At 34.1% G+C, this 26,037-nt stretch overlaps 1 protein-coding gene and 1 long non-coding RNA gene across 3 annotated transcripts in view; both read left to right on the forward strand.

The window, feature by feature from the left end:
• The window catches only part of LOC137650098 (low density lipoprotein receptor adapter protein 1-like), a 41,222-nt gene extending 19,787 nt beyond the window's left edge, over positions 1 to 21,435 (forward strand). For both annotated transcript variants that reach the window (XM_068383213.1, XM_068383203.1), the window contains exons 2-6: positions 16,022 to 16,136; positions 16,686 to 16,819; positions 17,734 to 17,906; positions 19,065 to 19,245; positions 20,423 to 21,435. In XM_068383213.1, the coding sequence (XP_068239314.1) occupies positions 16,034 to 16,136; positions 16,686 to 16,819; positions 17,734 to 17,906; positions 19,065 to 19,245; positions 20,423 to 20,527 (696 nt within the window). In that variant the 5' untranslated portion in view covers positions 16,022 to 16,033 and the 3' untranslated portion in view covers positions 20,528 to 21,435. The remainder of the gene's footprint in view (positions 1 to 16,021; positions 16,137 to 16,685; positions 16,820 to 17,733; positions 17,907 to 19,064; positions 19,246 to 20,422) is intronic.
• Positions 21,436 to 21,528: 93 nt separating this feature from the next.
• The window catches only part of LOC137650105 (uncharacterized), a 63,816-nt gene continuing 59,307 nt past the window's right edge, over positions 21,529 to 26,037 (forward strand). Inside the window, exon 1 of the long non-coding RNA XR_011045911.1 lies at positions 21,529 to 22,639. This is a non-coding gene — a long non-coding RNA (uncharacterized lncRNA). The remainder of the gene's footprint in view (positions 22,640 to 26,037) is intronic.

Below are 26,037 nucleotides of genomic sequence, written 5' to 3' on the forward strand. Positions count from 1 at the left end.
TATATATATATATGTATATATATAGTGTATATATAATATATATATATATATATATATATATATATATATATATACTGTGTATATATATACAGTATATATATATTATATATATATATCATATATATATATATATATATATATATATATATATATATTTATATATATATAGTAGGTTGGCCAGGACACCAGCCACTCGTTGAGGTACAACCATTAAAGATATATGGGTCCTTTGACTGGCAAAACAGTACTATATTGGATCCCAGTCTTTGGTTATGGCTAATTTTGTCTTTGCCTACGCATACACTGCATAGTTTAGCTTATTCTTTCCACATTCTCCTCTGTCCTCATACACCTGACAACTCTGAGATTGCCAAACAGTTCTTTGTTCCAGGGGTTAATTACTGCAACGTAATTGTTCAGTGGCAAATTTCCTCTTGGTAAGGGTAGAAGAGATTATTTAGCTACTGTAAGCACCTCTTCTAGGAGAAGGACACTCCAAAATCAAATCATTGTTCTATAGTCTTGGGTAGTGCCATAGCCTCTGTAACATGGTCTTCCACCTTCTTGGATTAGAGTTCTCTTGCTTGAGGGTATACTTTTTCATGCTGTTCTATCTTATTTCTTCTTTTTTTTAAAGTTTTATAGTTTATATACGAAAGATGGAATTTAATGTTGTTACTGTTTTGAAAATGATATATTTTGATTGTTTATTACTTGACTTTTGTAATTTATTTCCTTGTTTCCTTTACTCACTGTACTGTTTTTTCCCCTTTGAAGTCCTTGGGGTTATAGCATTCTGCTTTTGTACCTAGGGTTATAGCTTAGCTAGTAATAATAATAACACATAAAAAACGAACCTACCACTTATAATACGTCATAAATTTCAGGAAAGGTGACTTTTCAAGGTCATTCAGTGAAAGTATAATTGAGCGTAGGTCGTTCCGCAATAAATTGTGGAGTAGGAATCCTCTCGATACGGTTCTGGCTAAAATTATGACGGCTGCAACCGGAAGTGGCGTAATCAGACAACACGTGGAAAGTAAGAGAACGTGACAGTTCAGTATGTCAAGCAAGCCACACCACGCCCACCTAACCAAACACTGTGTGCAGCAAATCAACGTGAAAGTAATTACATCCATTTATTCTACAATACCAGAATAACCATAACTGCCAATAGCAGAGCAAATAACACTGTCGAAGAGGAGTTCTTCTATTTTCTGTTGGCTATGAACACCTGGATTACGGGTCAGTGTAACTCGGTGATGCTCTGACGGTTATTCGACAGAAAATGGATCCCTGTGTTATGAGAATCCAGCTGCTTGAATGATTGTATACCTTTGACTGACTTTGATACAGGGACGCGTGCGAACGTTCTTGCAACGGGTTTTACTGGCCATATAAAAAGCTATAATGGGCATGGAAGTAGAAGGATGGTGTTACCCACACTCCCAAAGAAACGTTTCTCATTCGTTTCAACACTTTTTATAGCGGCACCTATAGGCTATCATTAGTCGACCAATTTTGTTTTTCCGCCAGGTAGGTGACGTTTCTATATCATAGGAATAAGTATGAAGATGTACTTTGTTTATTTAGTTGAATCAACTATATTGAAGAATTTGTGAGAAAAGTTAATCGATGATGAAATGTTATTATACCTGATTTTCACCAACACATTCAGTTAGACTACCCTAAACATATAATTTAGCCCCTATATGCACTCAGATTTTAGCATTGAACAATACCTCCATTACGAAGTGCCAACGCAAAAGGCCATGTTCCAAACATATTTTGGGACTATCTAAAAAGAAAGATACCTCCATCCCCGATTACCTTCTTCCTCTTTGCTGTCCATCCCCTTATAACTTTAACTTTACAGTACAACTGCAGGATTTTATTGTCAGTTAACTCCCAGGCCCCAGCGCCAGGCAATATTTGTGTGTGTGTGTGTGTGTGTGTGTGAGAGAGAGAGAGAGAGAGAGAGAGAGAGAGTGAGAGAGAGAGAGAGGATGCATCAATAATTCTTATCAAACTTTCCAGAAGTATTTCCAAGAAGTTTCTGGGAGACATAGAACTTTGGTGATGTCTCCTCATTTACTTGTAAATAATTGCCAACAATTTTTATCTTTATTTCTTCTCCTTTGAAATGTTTGTTCGTTGGATACTCTTTTTGCACAGTTACGAGTAAGTGGAAACAGGGATTTCTTTTTTAAATCTAACTGATTGTTAGAAAAACTGGCTAGCATTTCTGATTTCTCAAGATTTTTTTTCTAAATAGAATATTTAAATATATATATATATATATATATATATATATATATATATACATATATATATTTATATATATATATATATGTATGTATATATATATATATATATATATATATATATATATATAATATCAGTAACACTCGTGATTTCAATCAATGTAAATATCACCCACAAATGGCATTTGATACCGAATTCTATCTTGGGAATATATATCCACTTGGAATTCATTTTATGGTAACAGCCTCTACCCGGCCAGAAGCTGTTACCATAAAACGAATTCCAAGTGGATATATATTACTAAGATAGAATTCGGTACCAAATGCCATTTGTTGGTGATATTTACACACACACACACACACACACATATATATATATATATATGTATATATATATATATATATATATATATATATATATATATATGTATGTATACATACATACATACATACACATATATATATATATATATATATATATATATATATATGTGTGTGTGTGTGTGTGTGTGTGTATGACCATGAATACCTTTAGATATCAAATCCACTCGGCCTTTGGATGGACAGATCCAAGGGGTAATTAATTTTATGATAAGAACTTCTGGCTGAGCAAGGGTTAGAACCTATGCCGAGTTAAAATCAAGGTAACAGTTGACTATTATACCCATTCATATATAACAAAAAGATAAGAGTTAATTTCTACACTCAGACATATTACCGACAAAGTTAGGTCTGGTACTTCAGAATCACAGTATGAAACCTGAATTCCCCAGGAATATGGTTAGCAGCGTTGTAATCAACTCTTATCTTTCTTGCTGGTTGAATGTGTGTAATAGTCGACTGTAGCTTTGATTTCGACGGGGCAAATGTTTGCCTAACTCGGCCAAAAACTTATAAGATGATTTTAAATTTTAGACTGATCCAGGGAGAGACCGAGTAGTTATACGTTTGGCAATGCTGCTCAGCGTGACTGCAAAAGAATTATATACTGTATACTGTTTAATTATCATCATCATCAGCAGCAGCCATTATTAGTCCAGTACAGAACAAAGGCCTCAGATATGTCCTTCCACTCACGTCTGTTTATGGTCTTTCTATGTCAGTCTCTATCTGCAAACTTTTTTATTTCATCAATCCATCGTCTTCTCTTCCTTCCCCTACTTCTTTTGGACCCATTCTGTTATTCTTAGTGTCCATATATTATCTTTCATTCTCATTATATGTCCTGCCACGTCCATTTCTTTTTCTTACATGTTAGAATATCCTCTACTTTAGTTTTATTCTCGTATCCATATTGCCTTTTTCTGTCTTTTAGTGTTAATCCCATCATTATTCTTTCCATAGCTCTTTGAGTTGTAACTAGTTTGTGTTTTTAGGCTTTGGTAAGGCTCCAAGTTTCTGATGCATAAGTTAATACTGGTAGGACCACTTGATTAAATACTTTTCCCTTTAAAGAAAGTAGCAGAACTGCTAAACCTTATTCAAGATGTTTCACAGCCATTATTGCCCTGTTTGAATGCAAGATAGGAACTGCAGATTTTTCTGGTTATTTCAGAGCTAGTAGTATTTTAGTGTCAGTAGATCTCATTTTGAACGTAGAAGAGCTAATACATCTTATTTTGAAAGTTGTAGAGGCACTTCAGCTATTTTCAAATATGGCAGTAGCTCCTTTTTAGTGCGATAAAGTGTCCTTGAGGCTCCTTTTAGATGAGACAGAGCCAATCAAGCTTCTTTTTTTTATATAGCAAGAGCTACTAATGCTCTTTTTGAATGTTAAAGAGCTACTATTTCAAAACATTAAACTTTTGAGTATTTTCAGCGGCATAAGCTTTCAGCAACAGTTCCTTAGCATAAGTATAACCCTTTTTATCAGCTTCTAATGAATTAACAAGAATCAAAGCCCCACCATACATATCTTTTTAAAGAAATCAGAGCTACTGGAACTCTTTTAAATGTAACAGCCACTTATGCTCTGTTCATGTATAGAATACCTACTACAGTTTCATTTGAGGGAGAGAGCTACTACTGTACCTTTTGTGCCTGATAGCTATAGAGTTTCTTTTGTATGAGGTATATCCATTGCATATTTCAATATGGCAGAGCTACTCCAACTCTTTTTAAATGTGACAGAACCACTGGTGCTCTTTTTTAATATAGCAGAGCTACTACAGCTTTTGCTTCATTTGAGTGTGACAGTACGGCTCCTTTTGAATGTCACAGAGCTCCTAAGGCTCCTTTTGAATGTGACAGAGCTTCTAAGGCTCCTTTTGAATGTGACAGAGCCCTTACGGCTCTTTTTGAATGTGGCAAGTCCCCTTAAATCTGCTTTTGAGTGTGAAAGAGTCCTTATGGCTCATTTTGAATGTGACAGAGCTCTTAAGGCTCCCCGTGAAGGTAGCAGAGCCCTTACAGCTGTTTTTGAATGTGACAGAGCTTATAAGGCTCCTTTTGAATGTGACAGAGCCCTTGTAGTTCATTTTGAATGTGACAGACCTCATAAGGCTCCTTTGAATGTGACAAAGCCCTTATGGCTCCTCTTGAATGTGAACGGGCCTTTATGGCTCCTTTCGAATGTGACAAAGCCCTTATGGCTCCTTTTGAATGTGACAGAACTCCTAAGGCTTCTTTTGAATGTGACAAAGCCCCTATGGCTCCATTTGAATATGACAAAGTCCTTATGGCTCCTTTTGAATGTGACAAAGGCATCTTATTAAGATGGCACAGTCTCCACAGCTTCTTTTGAATTTGAAAGAGCCCCTACGGCTCATTTTAAATGTAGCAGAATCACTACAGCTCCCACAAATGATTGCAGTTCAGTTTATATAACACAGTGATAGCTACTATTAGTAGTTAACTGGAAACATTAACCCTTACATCCGATTTCCATACTCCTTCGGCACCATGGATATATTTTGCATCCAGAAAATACTAGTTTTTCCTCTTTTTAAAATGACTGCTCCATCTACCCCTTACCCGAGGAACGAATAGAGTTGAGTCTGACCTTAAGGATATATATATATATATATATATATATATATATATATATATATATATATATATATATATATATATATATATGTACGGTATAGCCAGACACTTGCTCTTTATTATATAAGGGGATTTATGTATATGAAAATTTTGCAAAATATGTAACATTATATATAAGTGGAAAAAGAATTTATTCAGATACGAAAATAAAAGTTGTAAAGTCTTATTTCATATAGTTTTCATGCCAATTAAGTAAAATGTCCCAAAGAAAAGGCCTCTGGCTTAAGTGCAAAATATCGTGATGAAGGTTGGCGCTCAAAGGGTTGAAGTATTATGGTACTTTAATTAAGACCCCAGGTCTAGGTTATTGTTAAACTATAACCCTGAGGAAATACTTTCATAAATAGGAATAATTGAAGTGCTGAAAATTCTTCAATATTGTTATTATTCTAAAGTGAAGATCTTTTTGATAAATTTAAGATTCACTTCATTTTGCGAGTAAATAAGACGTTATATTCAATAGCGATTAAAGAGGAAAAACTATGATCTTTTAAAGTTAAGACTAAAGAGATCTGTGTTTTAAGGTAACTCACGTGATTAACACAGCACTAAAGTCTACGGATGTTGAGTGAAAGAGATATAGTGGGAGAGAGAGATCAGGTTTGTGGCTATTTCAATTTTGTAATTTATACACAATTCAGCTTTGTCATTCTATTGTTGATGCATTCACAGACACACAGAGAGTGAGAGAGGATAAGTTAATTAGTTACTTCATTGTATTTCTATAAACAACTGAACCGTTAAAGGTCAGCTTATAAACATGATCAAGATAATTTAAAACCCGTCGCTGTCATCGTCAAGGCAAGCCCCAGAACGAGTAGATAGTCTCATCAGAAGAGAAAGGCCACAGCTCATTAGCCAAGAGATGGCACTGCAAGTGAATTGCAATGTTGGATGCGCCTTGAAGTGGTCGACGGGGCGGAGGGAGATCGTGTTAGATATTGCAGAAATGTTACTAGTTGGTTAAGGCTCAATGTCCAAGTCTCTTCGACCAAGTCATTCGTTGATTTTACGTCGTCTAACGGCCCAAGGAAGAATGATTTCGCGATTAAGGCGTTTATTGCAGCACTCGCCCAATAATGGTGATTACTGTTAGTATAAGAATAAATCTATTTCTGGATAACTTACATAAATTTCTATGTATAAATATATATATATATATACATTTGATTATATGTAAACGTGTTCGTGACCGTCAAAAATGATGGCTATATGCACACCCACGCACCCTCTCTCACCAGGATATGAGTACTCCCTCCCCCTTATCCGAGGGATGAGGAGAGACCAAGTATTTATACGTCTGGCAATACCACAGTGTGACCGAAAACACACTCGCATATATATTATATATATATGTATCATAGACTCCTTTAAGGAAGGACTGGAACGTCCCCTGCTCGGGGTTTTTAACTTGAGTCTGAAAGATTAACTTGAGTCTGGACTAAAATGACTTCTAGAAGGGCTAGAAACACGTTCTCTGTATCAAAATGGGGGTTTTTGAGGATGGTGAGTTCAATAGTAACATTTTCAACACCACCTGGGTTCATCTTCAAGGTCTAAAGGTCATTTATCAAGGTCAAATTTGTGAATTTTGGTCATTTTTGCTCGTTTTTTGTGTGTAACTCATAAATGGTGAGAGATAGCTGATTATAATATGAGGCAAGTCTACAGAGCTGTCCGAATTTAATATATATTGTCATATATCGTCCTTCAAGAAAGGATTAGAACGTCCCCTGATCGGGGTTTTTAACTTGAGTCTGAAGGATCAACTTGAGTCCTGGACTAAAATGACTTCTAAGAAGGGCTAGAAACACGTTCTCTGAGTCGAAATGGGGGTTTTTGAGGACGGTGAGTTCAATAGTGACATTTTCAACACCACCTGGGGTCATCTTCATCATCTTCAAGGTCAAAAGGTCATATTTCAAGGTCAAAATAGTGAATTTTGGTCATTTTTACTCGTTTTTGTGTGTAACTCTTAGATGGTGAGGGATGGCTGATTATAATAAGAGGCAAGTCTGTAGTTCTGTCCAAATTTAATATATATTGTCAAATATTGTATTACTCAAACATTCCAAACAAGCCCTAAAACAATGAAACACTAAAATAAAGAAATAAAGAACGGTATTTCTCATCACAACAAAACTCAAAGACATTAACATTTGATTAGATGAACATCGCTAGATGGAGAGCTTTGAGTAATACAATATTTGACAATATATATTAAATTTGGACAGAACTACAGACTTGCCTCTTATTATAATCAGCCATCCCTCACCATCTATGAGTTACACACAAAAACGAGTAAAAATGACCAAAATTCACTATTTTGACCTTGAAATAGGACCTTTTGACCTTGAAGATGATGAAGATGACCCCAGGTGGTGTTGAAAATGTCACTATTGAACTCACCGTCCTCACAAACCCCCATTTTGACTCAGAGAACGTGTTTCTAGCCCTTCTTAGAAGTCATTTTAGTCCAGGACTCAAGTTAATCCTTCAGACTCAAGTTAAAAACCCCGATCAGGGGACGTTCCAGTCCTTTCTTGAATGACGATATATGACAATATATATTAAATTCGGACAGCTCTGCAGACTTGCCTCATATTATAATCAGCTATCTCTCACCATTTATGAGTTACACACAAAAAAACGAGCAAAAAATGACCAAAATTCACAAATTTGACCTTGATAAATGACCTTTAGACCTTGAAGATGACCCCAGGTGGTGTTGAAAATGTTACTATTGAACTCACCATCCTCAAAAACCCCCATTTTGATCCAGAGAACGTGTTTCTAGCCCTTCTAGAAGTCATTTTAGTCCAGACTCAAGTTAATCTTTCAGACTCAAGTTAAAAACCCCGAGGTCCTGACGTTCCAGTCCTTCCTTAAAGGAGTCTATGATATGTATATATAGTATATATATAGTATATATATATATATATATATATATATATATATATACATATATATATATAAATATATATATATGTATGTATGTATGTATGTATGTATATATATATGTATGTATGTATATGTATATATATATATATATATATATATATATATATATATATATATATATATATATATATATATATATATATAATTGATGCAAAGAGAGTAGCATCATCTGCATATGCAACAAGCTTGTTTTCGAGGCCAGACCACATATGTGCATATAGGATGAAAAGTAATGGTCCCAGAACACTACCCTGAGGAATACCAGATATCACATTCCTTACTCAACAACAACTCTCTGTGATCTATTACTTAAGAATTCAATAATGATGCTATGAAACGACCCACCTACTCTCAATGATTAACACGGTCAAAAGCAGTACTAAAATCAAGGCCAATCATACAAACTTCTTGTCCACAATCAAGGAATTTTTGTACAGTATAGGAGATTGTAAGAAGCGCATCACATACTCCAGGCCCTTTACGAAAGCCAAATTACAGATCTAAAAGGGATTTATATCCAAAGTGTATCTCCCAGTACCATGATTTGAAACAATAACTCTTAATCGATACTAAACTAGTCAAGACGACTTGTTTAGGTTTTTTATTCATCCATTTAAATCGTGGATTAAGTATATGCAATATTATTATCATATATGAATCCCCTTTGGGTAACAGTATTTGCAAAGTAGAGTGAATTTGTTGTTAAAAAGCTCTTTGTGGCTCAATACTGTATTTGATAGTATGAAATTTGTTTGTTATTGATATTATATATATATATATATATATATATATATATATATATATATATATATATATATATATATATATATATGGATAAATATCAACACAACATCGTGTTCGAATAGAAATAAATTTCTACCTCATATTTGGGATCGAACGCTAGCCCCTTCTAATGAAAGGCCAGGTCGAAACCAACCATGCCACGAGAGGCCATAAAAGGAAATCAGGTAGTTAAAGGAAATCAGGTAGTTAGCGTCAGGTTCTGATTTCCTTTTATGGCCTCTCGTGGCATGGTTGGTTTCGACCTGGCCTTTCATTAGAAGGGGCTAGCGTTCGATCCCAAGTATGAGGTGGAAATATATATATATATATATATATATATATATATATATATATATATACATGCAGAAATATATACATACACACAAATATATATACATTTATATATATATATTATATTTATAATATATATATATATATATATATATAAGTATATATAGAAATATAAATACATATACAGTATATACTGTAAAAGTATGTATATTTATATAAATCACACGCACATATGTATATATATATATATATATATATATATATATATATATATATATATATATATATGAATATATAATCGAGGTGAAAGGATATGTGTATCGCCATGATCAACAAAGCTGTACTAGTCAGGGCCACCTATACTAGGTTGGCCGGCATGGTGATGAAAATTAGTCAAACCTCAGTCATGATTAAGGACATGATGAGGCCTTTGTCCTGCAGTGGATTAAAACGGTTTATTTAGTATTTGGTATACAGTATATATATATATGTTTATATATATGTGTATATATATATGTATATATATATATATATATATATATATATATATATATATAGTTAGTAAGTTGATGGAGAATGGAGATATGGTGAAAAAGATTGTCTAGAAATTTATCTGATTATATATATTTTTGAAACCTAACTTGAAATAAATATAAGACTAGCGAGTAAGATGATAAGATGTAGGCGTGAAAAGGACATAAATAGAGGAGGAATGTAAAATGGTAAATTGTTATAGACATTGAAATGGAAAATATGAGTAAGCAAATTTCATGGATGATGTCATGTAGACAGCATGGATTGCTTGCGGACACAATACGGTAGGGAAAAGGAATAGTAAGAGGAAGTCACGGTCTGGCAATTGATAGGTACGTGATTGTATAGAATATAGTTTGTGTGCAAGTATAAAGGAGGATGGGTAAGGTAGTCAAGAGTGAATGCAAAGAGAAAAAAGGTAATTATAAGGATAACGGAATTAATGTTTACAATTTAAATTTGGAAGAGCATGGACGCTTTTATGGAATCCAAAAAGATAATATATTAAAATTATGGTACTGAAATGTGGTCGTTTCATGGCCTTTAAAGAAATGATGTGAAGAAATGAAAGAAATCCAAGGGCGAAAGGCTTCAGTGAAATCAAGGGTGAAGTATGATGAAATTTTTTTTTGTCGAATACGGAGCGAAAGAGTAATTAAAATGTTGGAATTGTGGAGATAAGTAAAAAAATTGTAAAACAAATCCAATGGTAGTGAAAGAATCTAGCTGAGTCCTTAGAGATAGTTCGCTCACTTGTATAGGATGGAGGCCAGTAGGTGAGCAAAGACCATAAGAAATTTAAGAATGTTTGGAGAGGATAGACAGTGAGGAAGAGGTGTTTCGAAGTAAGGGCTGGCACATGTTAGCGTGCGAGAATTCGAAGAGTGCATGATCCAATGCTTAGGAAGCTTCGACGAGCTGTTGGTAAAACAGATAAAGCTATGAAATTTTTCCACACAAGGGTTTCCTCCACAAGTTAGCAGTTAAAGTATAAATATGGAAATGACAGATGTATTGCTTGCTGTGGGAAAACTGCTTGATGTCGATTAAAACATGTAAAAAACAAAGCTGAATTGAAAGGCAAGATGTTTCTAAATTTATATATAGAGGGAAATCTAGTAGTATTCACTCGCGTGTGTAATGATACAAACTAAATATAAGGAATAATTTTTAAGTAATAGAAGTTGTTCCTTTGTCTTTCCTCCCATACGGCAAATGAGCTACGATATGTATTGACGTAGAGATTATTTTGTCGGAAGTTATAGGACTTCGTGGATCTAACGGATTATGTTAATATGCTTTATCGTATGGAGGAAAAAATGTCATTGTTTTCAATCATTGTAATTGTTACGCTTTCATTGTATTGCCAGATTCCTCAGCGAGAATGCTAGACTGATTTAATGAATAAGCTTAGACATTCAGGAGTTTGAAGAATTTACAGTATTTATCTTTGTCATTGTCTACTCGAGATGTTTAGTTAATTGAGTAATCCATCCGAGGATAAAAGTGAAAAGTCAGTAAAGATATGAAACAAAAGTGTGTAACAAGTTAAGATCTAGAAACTGACTCTAAGAATGTTCAAAATGAAACAAAATCTCTTGTTACTGAATCACAGTGGAACTTCTCTTCCTTAAAGTTTATAAGGCATTGGGTAACTTCGGCCTTCGTTAAGCCCAATTCCATAATATAAATGAAACTCATATCATTTGATATTATTGTTGTTAATCTGCTTGTTTTAATGGAGCTAACGTGAAAGAAAATAAACATAAGAAAGAAAAGAAAGGTTTATCTAATAGGAAAATATATAAATACATGAAGAAAAAATAGACAAATATATGATTCCACAGAGGTTATTTAGGACGGATCTCTTGAAACCCTACAAATGGCTTAGAGAGAAAGACACGTGAGGGTTACGGAGCACAAAAGATGTTGTATGGGATGGCTTTAAGGTACAGCTAGGTAACTAAGTATATTTGTTTAAATAATTTTTCCTATACATTTTGTCTATTTCTTTGTAAAGAAGTGAAGTCCTGTTAAATAAGTTGCAAATATACCTACTGCCAAAGGTTAACATATGACCAGACCCTCGTGTGTCTAAAGAGAGATTGCAATTAGTCGTCGAAATATTATTTTTTATTCAACCCAAATTTTATTGTCAATGATTTTGACTTTTCGTGAATACCAACATACCGCAAGAGGTTAAGTACATGACGAATTGTGCGTGTAACGAAGGTATTTATTTTCTTTTTAACGAAATAAGGTTTTTGTTTATTTGTTTTTATAATTCATTTAATGAATTAAAATATTCATAACCTGTTGTATTTGTACACAGAAGATAGTGACACTGCTTTACGGCTTAGAATTTTTAGCCACGACAGTTCGTCATTTCTTCATATTTCAAATGAAACTTTTGGCCTATATATTGGATGATATTGAGAATTAGAGTGTGAAAGATCATAATTATCAGTGAAATGTTAAAAGTTATTCATGTAGAACTTTCCCCCCTGAAATGTTAAAAAAAATCAAAGATCAAGGCAGCAAAGAGGTTAAATCTCATCATCCGAAACTTTGCGGGTATAGACTACACTGGCATCTGACCGGAAAACAATTTAAGTGGTGGTTTCCTCTCTCTCTCTCTCTCTCTCTCTCTCTCTCTCTCTCTCTCTCTCTCTCTCTCTCTCTCTCTCTCTCTCTCTTCTTCTTCTTCTTCTTCTTCTTCTTAGAGTGTGTGTATATCCGGCTATTCACAACTTTTTCATTCATCGAAAATCTTTACCGATATCATGGCCGTTCTCTTCGATTTCCCTCTATGTCGGTAGCCTTGAAGGTTGTGTAATTCTTTCAACATCTGAACTTTAGAGTAGGAACAATTGTAATCAAGATTTCAGATAATGATTTGAGTCGGTACAATCGGGATTCCACGTAAGAATGACAATAGCGTGATTAGAGTTTTTCAGCCCGGGAGGAAGACATTACTAATGAAAAAGATATTCTATTGAGATTTGAGATCGGAATTTAGTACATTCCAGTCGATTTTTTTTTCAAGCAGAAAAGATGTCACAATTGGTATATAAAAGTTAAATAAGAATGGTTGCACTTGAATCCGCGGTTGATTATAAATATTGTATTTAAGATATCAACATGAAAGGTGACGAGAAAGGATGATGTAATAAATCTTTCAGAACAGGAATGATATATGTAGGAGATGATGTTTAAGTTAACTTGAGAGTGAGTTGCCTTAAATTTCAGTAGTTTTGTAAGAAGGTAGTTAAATTTCGATGACATACTCGGATCAAAGAGAAGTATAATGTTGAACCTGATTTGAAGAAATAGAAATTGCAAATATAAAGAATTAGAATACTGATTGCTTGATAAAAAGTTATTATGATATAGCCATAATTTATTTGGCCGAAAGTGATAACATTTCAGTTAATTATTCAAATCAGTATTTCACATTGCTATATATATATATATATATATATATATATATATACATACATACATATATATATATATATATATATATATATATATATATATATATTTCCGAATGATAGGCATGTCATCTCACATATAAAATAAATGTGATTTTTTAATGAATCGATATCCGGATGTTTTCATAATTACCTTCTTCATCAGACTGCAGTCTCTACACAACAGTAACAAATCTAGATTATCAAATCTACTCAATTCATCAATTTTTTTTATTTAGTCATGTATATATATATATATATATATGTATATATATATATATTCATATATATACATACATTTATATATAAATATGTATATATACACGCACACACACATATATATATATATATATATATGTATAAATATATATATATATATATATATATATATATATATATATATATATATATATATATAGGTAGTGAGATCGTGAACATAAATATGAGAAATTAAAGGGAATATATTAATCTGGATAGGAGACAAAGCATTGGAGATTCCGATTTAAAAGGCATACTTTGGTAATAGAAATTTCGAACTTGCATTCGAGACAACACAGCAGTTGTTTCAAACCAGACTGGAAGACGTGGCATGAGGGAAAATGTGGCACAGTTGTCAAACGTTATTGTTTATATTTAAAGAAAACATTGCGACTTAATCTTGAATAATGAAAACTGGAATCGAGAGAGAGAGTGACAATCTTTATTCAAGCTGTACCTTATAATCCATAACTGAAGTCGAGGTATGAAACATTTGAATGTGTAACATTGACGGAAAATTAAATTTTTTTTTTATTCAGACTGCATCCAACAAAAGGTTTTTGCCCTGAAAAAGATTTAAAGTATCTAGGTTATTAATCTATCTTAATAGACCGAAGTAATAGTCATTCTATTAGCTGGTGGGCACGTTTTATTTCCCAAGATAGAAGTTTTTTAATGAATAAGCCTTGATTAAAATGACGTTAGTAAAAAGCTAATTCTGGTCTTAATCACTTTAATTTTGCGAACGTGACGTTCCATGCGAAGAATTTGACATTTCGTTTTTATTGTGCCATTTGTTTTGTCTTATGTCAATAGAAATGCCAAAGGAAGAATTGCAAATTGAATTTTAATGGGGCTTCTGTCAATAGTCAATTCTGAGAGGTGGATCAGGAATTAACGAATGATGTGAAAATGAAAGTTGGCGGTCTTCTGATGTTTTACTGAATTACTTTACCAATTTTTTTTACTGCCCTGATTTTTTTATTAAATATATTGCTTGCAATTTAATACACCTTTTAAGAACGGATTTATCACCTATAAAATATTAAGATAGATTACTGCTTTACGTGTAAATCCCCGAGAGGGAACATTATGTTAGATGCATAGAAAGTTCCCTAAATGTCAGCCCGCAATAATGATTAAACGTGATGCATCCTGTAAAAATTTTTTTACATGGGAAATATGAACTAAAAATTTACATATTCCAGGTGGTCTTAGTACAATGCACACAAAGCAATCCTCGAGTCACTCCTTAATCTTGATTATATGGAATTGTGCGATGTTTCATACTTTTGCAGTCAATTTCAAGTTGTAGGCAAGTTTGAAAAGTGCAAAAAGAATTGTTCGAAGTTTTAATGCTAATTTCATATTAAATATTTACCCGTCAGTTTTTTACGGGTCACGTACAACTAACAACAACAATAATATGAAATTAGCATTAAAACTTCGAACAGTTCTTTTTGCACTTTTCAAACTTGCCTCATCTATTTCTTTGTCTGCATCTTTTCCCACTTTTATGTGGGGTCGATGTTTCTGGCCAACGTTCTCCAGGAGGTAGATGGAGAACGCTGGCCAGAAACATCTAGGATTTTTCCTCCAAGAGAAACATCGACCCCACACAAGAGTGGGAAAAGATGCAGACAAAGAAATAGATGAGGCAAGTTTGAAAAGTGCAAAAAGAATTGTTCGAAGTTTTAATGCTAATTTCATATTATTATTATTGTTAGTGTACGTGACCCGTAAAAAACTGACGGGTAAATATTAAAGTAGTTAGGCCTATGTACACACACACATCCTCATACAAAGGTATGACTACTCTCCCCACTACTCGAGGGACGGGGAGAGCCGAATATATATATATATATATATATATATATATATATATATATATATATATTTATATATATATATATATATGTGTGTGTGTTTTTACACACACACACACACACATATATATATATATATATATATATATATATACTGTATATATCATCAGCCGTTGCTAGTTCACTGCAGGACAAAGGCCTTTGACATGTCCTTCCACTTGCGTCTGTTTATGGTCTCTGTGTACAGAAAGACCACGCACACACACACATACACACACACACATATATGTATATATATATATATGTATATATATATATATATATATATATATATATATATATAGAGAGAGAGAGAGAGAGAGAGAGAGAGAGAGAGAGAGAGAGAGAGAGAGAGAGAGAGAGAGAGATAGTTTTATACTGTATTTATAGCTAGACACTTGTTATATATTATATAGGGGAGAATATTATTGTTATTATTATTATTACTGTTGTTGTTCTTGTCGTCAACAATATTAACGAATGATTTCCCTCCACTCTCGAATTGTCTTTCAACGGGAACCCTTCTCGGAATGCATCGGTGCAGCTCCCGCCCAAGATGAACAGCAGTAAGACTCCCTCAGCGCCCCCGGCAGAGGAAATCACGAAGGACATGAGAAAGTTGAGCTTCGAGGAAAACGGCCGGAGCAACAATACCAGAGGTAAGGTCATCAACAACACTTTACCTGCGTGTGCCCGGATATCATATCAAAGGCATAATTTTTTTTTTGTATAAATTTCTTACTGTTTTAATTCACTTAGCGGTTTTTTTTTTATGAAATGTAAATAGTCGCTTATTTAAAGACTTGTTAATTTGAGGCAGTTTTTATATTTTTGATGAAATTTGTATTTTTTACTGATATTTATAATTTTTAGATCGTGTTTGGTAGCATTTGGAAATATTTCAATTGCTGTTTAATCGACCTACCGCTTTACAATAACACTTGTAATTACAATGACAGCAACAAAGACGTGTCAGCCTGACCATGTAAGGAAATTCCTCTGTAAATAATCCTTGTCATGGATTAAGAAAGATCTACGAAGAAAGAATAGATTTTTAACTATTTTTATATCGGAAACTAGTGAGAGAGAGAGAGAGAGAGAGAGAGAGAGAGAGAGAGAGAGAGAGAGAGAGAGAGAGAGAGAGAGATTGTTGTGGTTGTATATACCGACTCTAGGTTCATTATTCTTCCTTTCTTTCCTATGTCCAGATGGAAAATCACAGCAACAACCACAGCAGCAGCAGCAGCAGCAAGACCCTCCTTCCGGGTCTCTTCCTCTCCCTCAGGAGTTCGTCGTTAAGTACTTGGGTCGTCGAGATGCCGGAGGCCTTTGGGGAATCAAAGTAAGTCAGGAAAAAGTCAACGTACATTATTCAGTCTCTTGTGTTCTATTTTTTTTTTTGTCTAATTTTAAACCAAAGGAAAATTGACTTTACTTTTGTTTATTTATATCATTATTTATTATTTTTTATTTGGCTTATTTCGCAATTGGCTTCACGTACACAAACACGCGCACACAAATATATTCATACTCTTACATATATATATACATAATTATATATATATATAAATGTATATATATATATATATATATATATATAATTTCTCTCTCTCTCTCTCTCTCTCTCTCTCTCTCTCTCTCTCTCTCTCTCTCTCTCATCATCACTTTGGTAAATCCTAATGTATAATTTGAAGGGCAAGTAGTCACTCATTCTTTTCCTTTGTACCTTTTTTGTGCTAGCAATAAACAAAACGTTATCTTAATAACCCGACATTTTTTTCGTTTTAATTTATTTTCTCGTTTCTGACAGTTTTGGCGAAATTCAATCTAATGCATGTTTGGTGGACATATCATACCAGCTTGTATTGCATGCATAATGATCTAACTGAAGGTCTTACAGACTTATACTTTTATAATAACTTTTGAATTTCCATTTATTTTTATCAGTTTCAAATCTAAGTCTCATCTCTTTTGAATTTACATAGCAGCCAATTATAGATATTGTGTATTTTGGCTGTTTAAGGTAGTGATTGGTACCTTTAGGCTACTATCTATGTTTATTGGGAACTTTTAATTTATTTATTGATATAAGATGATTTTTAATAACCATAGGACATGATATAAGATCATCTGGAAAAATTATTATTTGAATATCCACTTTGAATAAGAGCAAGTATTTTCCCAACTCGTCATCAAGTAGAAAGCCATAAAAAAAGAAATCCTCGAAATGACTTTTTTTCGTTTTATTTTTTCCAGCACACGCGAAAGCCGGTCGACGAAATGGTCGCTAAAGCCAAGGAGATGAAGGCAGGCGAAACGTTGCCTTTCCTGAAGATGACTGTGAGCGAAAAGGGCGTCAACATCGCTGAGATGCCCCAGAACGTCAACAAAAACTTCGAGGGGGGATTCTACAATATCGACGTCATCAGGTGAGTCGGTTGGGAATGGATCGCTTCCAGAGCTATTGCAAACTATAGTCAATTCTTTTTAGTAAGGCAGATTTTCACCGACTCGCAGGGGTGCCCTTTTAGCTCGGAGAAGTTTCCTGATCGTTGATTGGTTGGACAAGATAATTCTAACCAATCAGATAGCTGGAAACTTTTCCGAGCTAAAAGTCAGTGCAAATGCGCCTCATTAAAAAACTTGAGTATAGGCCAAGAGGTTGGTGAAGAAAAAATATGAAGTAGCCTCACTGAAATAAGATGAGTTGATAAAGGAATGTATTCATTCATTAAGAGATATAAGAAATGTTGATATAAAGATACTAGGAGAAATAAACGAAACTTTCCGGTAAAGCTGAAAGTTGAACTTATAACTCGAGAAATAGTGATTGCTAGGAGGGCTTATATACAAAGTTGAAGATGATGTGGAAAGTAAGATGAAGTTACTAAGTTAAAGTAAGAAGATAAAGGAATTAAAAAATATAAGAATCAATTATTTAAAGTTGATAAAGGAATAGATTAATTCGTAAGAAAATATATGAATCGATGTTTTAAAGATAGAAGGAGAAATAACCGAAACTTTAAAAATAAAAGTTATACACTTAAGAAATAGTGATTGCTCGTAGGGGTCAGTTTAATCCAAAGATGAAATACATGAAAAATTGTTAATTGGCTAAAGGCACAATTAATTTCACCATACTCAATTTTTTTCAATGAGGCGCATTTGCACTTACTCGCAGCGATGCCCTTTTAGCTCAGAAAAGTTTCCTGCTATCTGATTGGTTAGAATTATCTTGTCCAACCAGTCAGCGATCAGAAAACATTTCCGAGGTAACAGGGAATCGCTGAGAGTCAGTGCAAATCTGCCTCGCTAAAAAGAATCGACTATAGTAATAGAAGAACCTGGATATCTCACTCCTGATATTATTATTATTATTATTATTATTATTATTATTATTATTATTTTGTATGTGTGTGCAAACTCAAATTGGACGAGCAATGAGAAAAGGGAGCATTAACACCTCCAGGGAGCTATAGACCAATCCTGTGAGAAATTAAAAATGAAAGAATTTAGACATGATCGCTGACGATTTTTATATGATTTTCATAACCATGCGATCATTCGTATCGTTCTTATTCCCACAGCTATGGTGTTCAAGACTTGGTGTACACCAGAGTGTTCGCCATGATCGTGGTGAAGGAGGACGCCACCAGCTTGAAGAGTCAGCACCCCTTCCAGTGTCACGCCTTCGTCTGCGACTCCAGGCACAACGCCCGCAAATTGACTTTTGCCCTCGCCCAAGCTTTCCAACAATTTTCAAAAGAGGTCAGCCACTTTATTACTATTATTATTATTATTATTATTATTATTATTATTACTAGCTAAGCTGCAATCCTAATGGGGAAAGCAGGATGCTATAAGCCCCAGGGCTCCAACAGGGAAAATAAATCAAAAGAGAAGTAATGAACGATTGAAATAACATATTTGAGAAAACAGTAACAATATTAAAATAGATATTTCATAAATAAACTATAAAAGGAGAGTTATGTCAGCCTGTTCAACACATTAATCACATTCGCTGCTAGCTTCAACTTTTGAATCTCTCTCTCTCTCTCTCTCTCTCTCTCTCTCTCTCTCTCTCTCTCTCTCTCTCTCTCGTTTATTAAGACAATACAGATTTTAAATATAATATTAAGATTTTTCAAATATGTTATAACATTCCTATTTTGATTACCACTTTCTAAATGGTCAATTGTGACAGCGCTTATTTTCGAGTATAACTTGGAATGCACAATTCCGTGTAATAATATTAGTATTTGATAAAAGACTCTAGAGCTATATATAACCTTCGCTTCTCCTGTCATCAAATACTGGCAGGTATTGTATCTGCTTTGTTTGCCCTAACCGAAGGAACAACATTAATCTTTCTAAAGTATAAAATCCGATACAATTTCCTTCAAGAGATGAGATTTGTTATGTTATAAAGAAAAAGAAACAGATAAGAGTTTGGTTGCAGGAGATTTTTAACCAAAGACTTATCAATCATTTGGGATAAAAGAATTTGAAAATGACGAAATCGAAGGCTATGGCAACATTTACTTTTTATGCAAGGCGCTGTATTTTCTTATCTCGTTGCTGGATTATTATTATTATTATTATTATTATTATTATTATTATTATTATTATTATTATTAAGCTACAATCCTCGTTGGAAAAGCAGAATGCTATAAGCCTAGGGGCTCCAACAGGGAAAATAGCCCAGTGAGGAAAGGAAACAAGGAAAAAATAAATATTTTAAGTATAATAAAATAAATATCTCCTATGTAAACTATAAAAACTTTAACAAAAAATGAGGAAGAGAAATTAGATAGAATAGTGTGCCCGAGTGTACCCTCAAGCAAGAGAACTCTAACCTAAGACAGTGGAAGATGGCTTGAAATTTAAATTTTATCATCCAATCCAATCTATTCACTGAAATGTATTTTTTTTCCATCTTTCGCAGGTGAAAAACAACAAGTCCAGCAAGAAACCTAAAAAGTTCGCCATCGATCTCCGATCGCCCGAAGAGATCGAGGTTGACCTTAAGGAAGCGGATTCGGAAGCCTAAGGAGGATATGAATTACAAGTTTTAGTGCAAACAAACTTTTTGTGACGATGACCTTGGCGTATCAAGGATCTGATCTATAATTGGCTTGAAATTCTGAAATATAATTCAGTGAAGAATTTGTATTGAAAGGTGTTTAAATTCATCAGATGAAAATAATGATTCTGAAAATTAATGTTCGTGCGAAGCGTAAATATATCAAAAGGAAAGCAAAAGAAAAACATTCGAAAAGATCATGGCAATAATTATTTTAGGTAATGAATATACTGACTGAACAATGAAAATACGAAAGACTATTTTAATTAGTTGCCTACATCCCAAAGTCCCTTTCAAGTTTTGCCCATTTTGAGGTTGTGTTTTATAATAGCATTTGGAAGAACAATAAAAAAAGATAGTTAAGAATAACCAAGATTTCTGGAGGTAAATGATATTGACACAGACATTATAACTGCTGCTAATGTCTCGCGATAGATCGTCTGTGTAGGAAAAATAATATCATGGTGTAACAAGCGTAGTGACGTGGCCATGCGTCAATAAAATTCCGGCTGCTGCGAGAGATTATCCTGCCGATAGGATGTTGAATATGCTATAATTAGCCTGATCAGAAATGCGTTCTGTCCTGGAAACATCAAGAGCTCGAATAACAGCACTTTCCGCTTCGAGTAACTCGTTGTGCGATGTACGCCATGAAAGATAATATTGGTATAATCCACCGGTTTCGATAACTTATCTTAGACATCTGAAGGTTATCGTGAGAGAAGATATCAAGTTATGTTCGGTACTATGTTTTTTTAAGTTGCAATAAGCATGATTATTGTAAAAGTATTACCATTTTTTTTGTTAGTTGGTAAAACTAAATAATATTGCAATAGGAAACCGAAAATATTGATAGACTTCGAAAATAATATATATAATATTATATATATATATATATATATATATTATCAGAGAGAGAGAGAGAGAGAGAGAGAGAGAGAAAGAGAGAGAGAGAGAGAGAGAGAGAGAGAGAGAGAGACAGAGAGAGAGAGACAGAGAGAGTGTTATAAAAAGCCTTTACGCTTGTAGACCGGATAGAAACCCAGTCATTTATTCAGTTGAGCAAACTGCAGAAAGAAAATTGCTATCTGAGAAGGTAGCAAGTAGAGGATGACATACACTAGCTGCATGTGGCCGAGTTTTTATCATAAGGCTTCTCTTCGAGGTGGAAAGCATAGAGAGAGAGAGAGAGAGAGAGAGAGAGAGAGAGAGAGAGCATTTGAGACTAGATATACTGTCGATCAAAGATTTTACGCTTTATCTGCGTGAATTTTATGTGTGTATATATATATATATATATATATGTATGTGTGAAACAGTGGAACAATCACAATCGTAGACTTTTAGTGTAGCAGAGCCAAAAATTCAGAATCAACATAACAGAGCAATAAAGAACCAAATTAAAACCCAATATCTTGCGATACCGCAGCTTTTCATTGACTAGCATTTTGTGTGGAGAAATGCATATGATAACAAATGGTACAGGCTTTCATAGCATAGAATATAAAACTTAAAACGACAGACTTGTAAATAGATATTAACATGTAAGTGAAGAAAGGTTGTCATTGTTATAAAGCCAAACTACTATTTCCCAAGACGACTATTTTTGCGATATCAAACTAAACTAATAACCTTAAGTAAATTCCTTGTGTAGGTTTTTTTTTCTAACTTCCATTACTTATCTCAAATTAGATTTCACTCTGTTCATCATAAAACGAATCTTGGTCAGAGCAGGTTTTCGTGCAAATCAATCGTGAAGAGAATTTTCTTGTGAAACAGATCCTGCCGTGATTGCATAGTGCGTTGAAGGTAGTCCTAAGTGCTGAGTTTGCCTAACAGTGCTAAAGTGCAGAAATAGGCAGTGATGGAAATTCATAATAAAAAATGAAAACAAACAAGTGTGTGCAACGTTGAGAAAAGAAGCCAAAGAACAATTCACTGTTTAAGGAATAACCGAATCACCCGTGCAGTACAGTATCTGGAATTAACAAGAACAACAACAAGACGAAGGCGATGACCAGCCTTGGCCGCAGTTGTCTGCTTCTTCGTCACCGTCGACTTGGCAACGCCATATGTCAGGTTAGTGTATAAGTAGGCCAGTAGAAATTTCTCTCTTCTCTCACCTTTTGTACAGTATTTCTGGGCCTCATTTGTGGGTGTTTCCCTCCGGAACCCTTCCACTATCCACTAAAGATGTCTCATTATCCACTGAAAATATTCATTATCATGCAGAGTTGTAGCTGGTGATGGATGTTAGAACGGACGAGGAATTTCCTCACAAATAACTCTTGAGCTAAATAAAAATGGGAAGTTGTGGTCACTTGTGTTTCAAGATTATTGGTTATTAAGAACGTATTCGAGGGCTGAAACTTAACCCTCTCTTATTGTGGTTGAATAGGCAACGTGCTTGCTTATTATGGTCTGGTTCTCATGACCAAACTTCCGCACACCCCAATACTAAGGTGGACAGGTTCGAGTCGTCTTCACTTTTACATTCGGATTAATTGTTAGGGATTTAGCTAAGAAGCCTACTGATGTTACCGTTCGTAACCTAGCTTGATATGAAATCAATGCATAACAGGGAACGTAGGCCTATTACCAGGCAATATCATAAGATCCTTGTTTTATCATATTTTTTTCCTTGAAACTGAATAGTTAGTGGGATAAAGGTCTGTTAACTTCGGTGAACGTATGTTTACCGTCTCCAGTTTCGTGATTTAGTGGTGGGTGGCCCGGATGGCTAACGGAACTATTTGGTGCAACATATGTCGACAATTGCTCTACCTTTAAACCTTTGAATCCAGAGAGAGAGAGAGAGAGAGAGAGAGAGAGAGAGAGCAATACCTTGCTAGATCGCATAACGTGTAACAAGATACAGCTAGAAAAGTACAGTCTAATGTTCATGTAATATTCTGAAGACTAGGTGTTGACGTTTCCATCTCCCGAGTAACGGTGAAGGCTAATTTCCTGAACGGGATATTGAGTGGACAGTGGTTGTTGAAAAGGAAATTAAACAAATGACGTGCATGCTACGGTCTTATTTTTATTCTGTAAATAAAATGGCTGAGGTTGGTGGCACTCTTGCATACTTATTCGGACGTATACTCATAAGTATACATATACAGTAAATGCTTAAAATACAAATGAAGATATTAATTTAGGAATCACAAAGTTTATTGTAATGAGTCTGAAGGAAATAAACCGGAAGTGGAAGAAAACATGTGGAGTAAAATATAAACTACAAAGGAATGAATAATACAAAGCGGTGTTGCAAAATTAAATAAGTCAAAGTGAAAATTGAAAGCATTTAAGATTATATGATTGGAAGGTAATAGAAAGTAACAGAGATGCGAGGACGGAGCAAGTTAAAATAAAAATGAGAGAGAGAGAGAGAGAGAGAGAGAGAGAGAGAGAGAGAGAGAGAGAGCATTTTACTGTAGTAAACAAGACTAAAGAGGAAAAAATTCAAACAAGACGACAGTTGTTTTAGAGAGATTATAGCTAAATTGTTTGTGGTCGAACGGAATGATAATTACCACATCTCGAGATTGTAAAGTAATTAACAGTCCGTTTTGGTAAAGTAGACTAAAGAAATCTTGAAATTAATGGAGGTAATTATACATTACTGTCTAGTTTTTTTCGTTTAGATTATTCACGGGATTATTAGATTTAGATGAATTTAACCGAAATTATGTGGAGGTATAGGACGTTAGGCGGCATTGATGGTATTATTATTATTATTATTATTATTATTAAGTAAGTAAGATGCTACTGCCATAAGAACAAGGGCCCCAATAGGGAAAATAGCCCAGGGCGGAAATGAAATTAGGAGACAGAAGACTGTTCCTGAGTGTACCTTTAAGCAAGAGAACTCTAACCTAAGACAGTAGAAGACCATAGTACAGAGGCTATAGCACTATCCAAGACTATAGCACAATGGTTTGACAATTTTCATAATTATTACTGTATTAGGAACACCGTTGTGATGTAGGGTGCGTGTTGTAACTTTACCCTTGTGGTTCAAATTGTCGCAGATGTTAATGTCTAAGCTTGGATAAGAACGAGAATAACATTCTTCATAGAAAATATTGAGCGTTATAAAGCGGCTGAAATAGTCCCGATAACTCCACTCTACACTGGAATTAATTTCTTCAATTTGGCAATTATCCATATTCATCTTTAACATTTTAAAGTACACAGTATAATAATTATACCATTACTCATGGTCTTCCTCTGCCTTGCGGTAGAGTTCTCTTGCTTGAGAGTACATTCGAGCACACTTTTCTATCTTATCTCTTCTTTTTTTTTTCTTTTTTTTTTGAAGTTTTCTAGTTTATAGATGAAAGATCTATTTTAATGTTACTGTTGTTAAAATATTCTATATTGTTCACTACTACTCTTGTAGATTGCTTATTCCCTTTCCTCCCTGGGCTATTTTTCCCTGTTGGAGCTCTTGAGCTTGTATCATTCTGCTTTTCCAACTAGGGTTGCAACCTAGAAAATAATAATGATAATAATAATAATAATAATGATAACCCAACCAAACATTTTAACTTAAAAATAGAATATCGTATGGGTAAAAGAATATGAGACCTGGAAAGGAACGTCTCAAGGAGGAACGGAAGAGAGATCGAAGCATTTGGTGTCTATAGTCCTCAAGGCTTCTGCTCTCAATACCCACTTAGGAGAAGAGCTTCGAACAATGGACGATGAAAATCCCGCCATCATCTCTTGACCTTTTATGGCATGATTGAAGTATTGGGTAATGCTTCACTAGAAGCAGGAGGAAAATTATCTTGCTTCCTCTTTCTTTTCAACACATGGTAAATTCTCTCTCTCTCTCTCTCTCTCTCTCTCTCTATATATATATATATATATCTCTCTCTCTCTCTCTCTCTCTCTCTCATATATATATATATATATATGTGTGTGTGTGTGTGTGTGTATGAGTGTGTACAAAATTCATTCTCTTTATACATGTAATTTTGGCTGTTCCTTGGTTTCCTAAGTATAACTTAGCCCTATAATTAGTATAGTTTACTTTATCATCTTCCTTTTTTATACGACTAAAAATATTCGTCTGGGCCCTTTTCTCTTAGCCACGCATACTTTACATACCCAAGGCAGCCCCTCAGTCACACTAGAACCACAATACTGCAGCGTCTCACTTGTAATCCCAACAACTTCTGATATCTTTCCCATTTTCAACCTATTAAACTCCTATGTAATATCTTCAACCCCTTAATCAACTTTGTAGTATATTCAAACTTGATCTCCTATCTAAAATCTCCAATCTCTTAATCTTATTTATTAATTTCCCTTTTAACATATTCAACCTTTTAATCTCCTGTCTAAAAAAATTCCAACCTCTGAATCTCTTGTCTAAAATCTTCAACCTCTTAATCCCCTGTCTAAAACTTTTAACCTCTTAATCCCCTGTTTAAAATCTTCAACCTCTTAATCCCCTGTCTAAAATC

Source organism: Palaemon carinicauda, chromosome 1 (genome assembly GCF_036898095.1).
Source record: "Palaemon carinicauda isolate YSFRI2023 chromosome 1, ASM3689809v2, whole genome shotgun sequence".
NCBI lineage: Eukaryota > Metazoa > Arthropoda > Malacostraca > Decapoda > Palaemonidae > Palaemon > Palaemon carinicauda.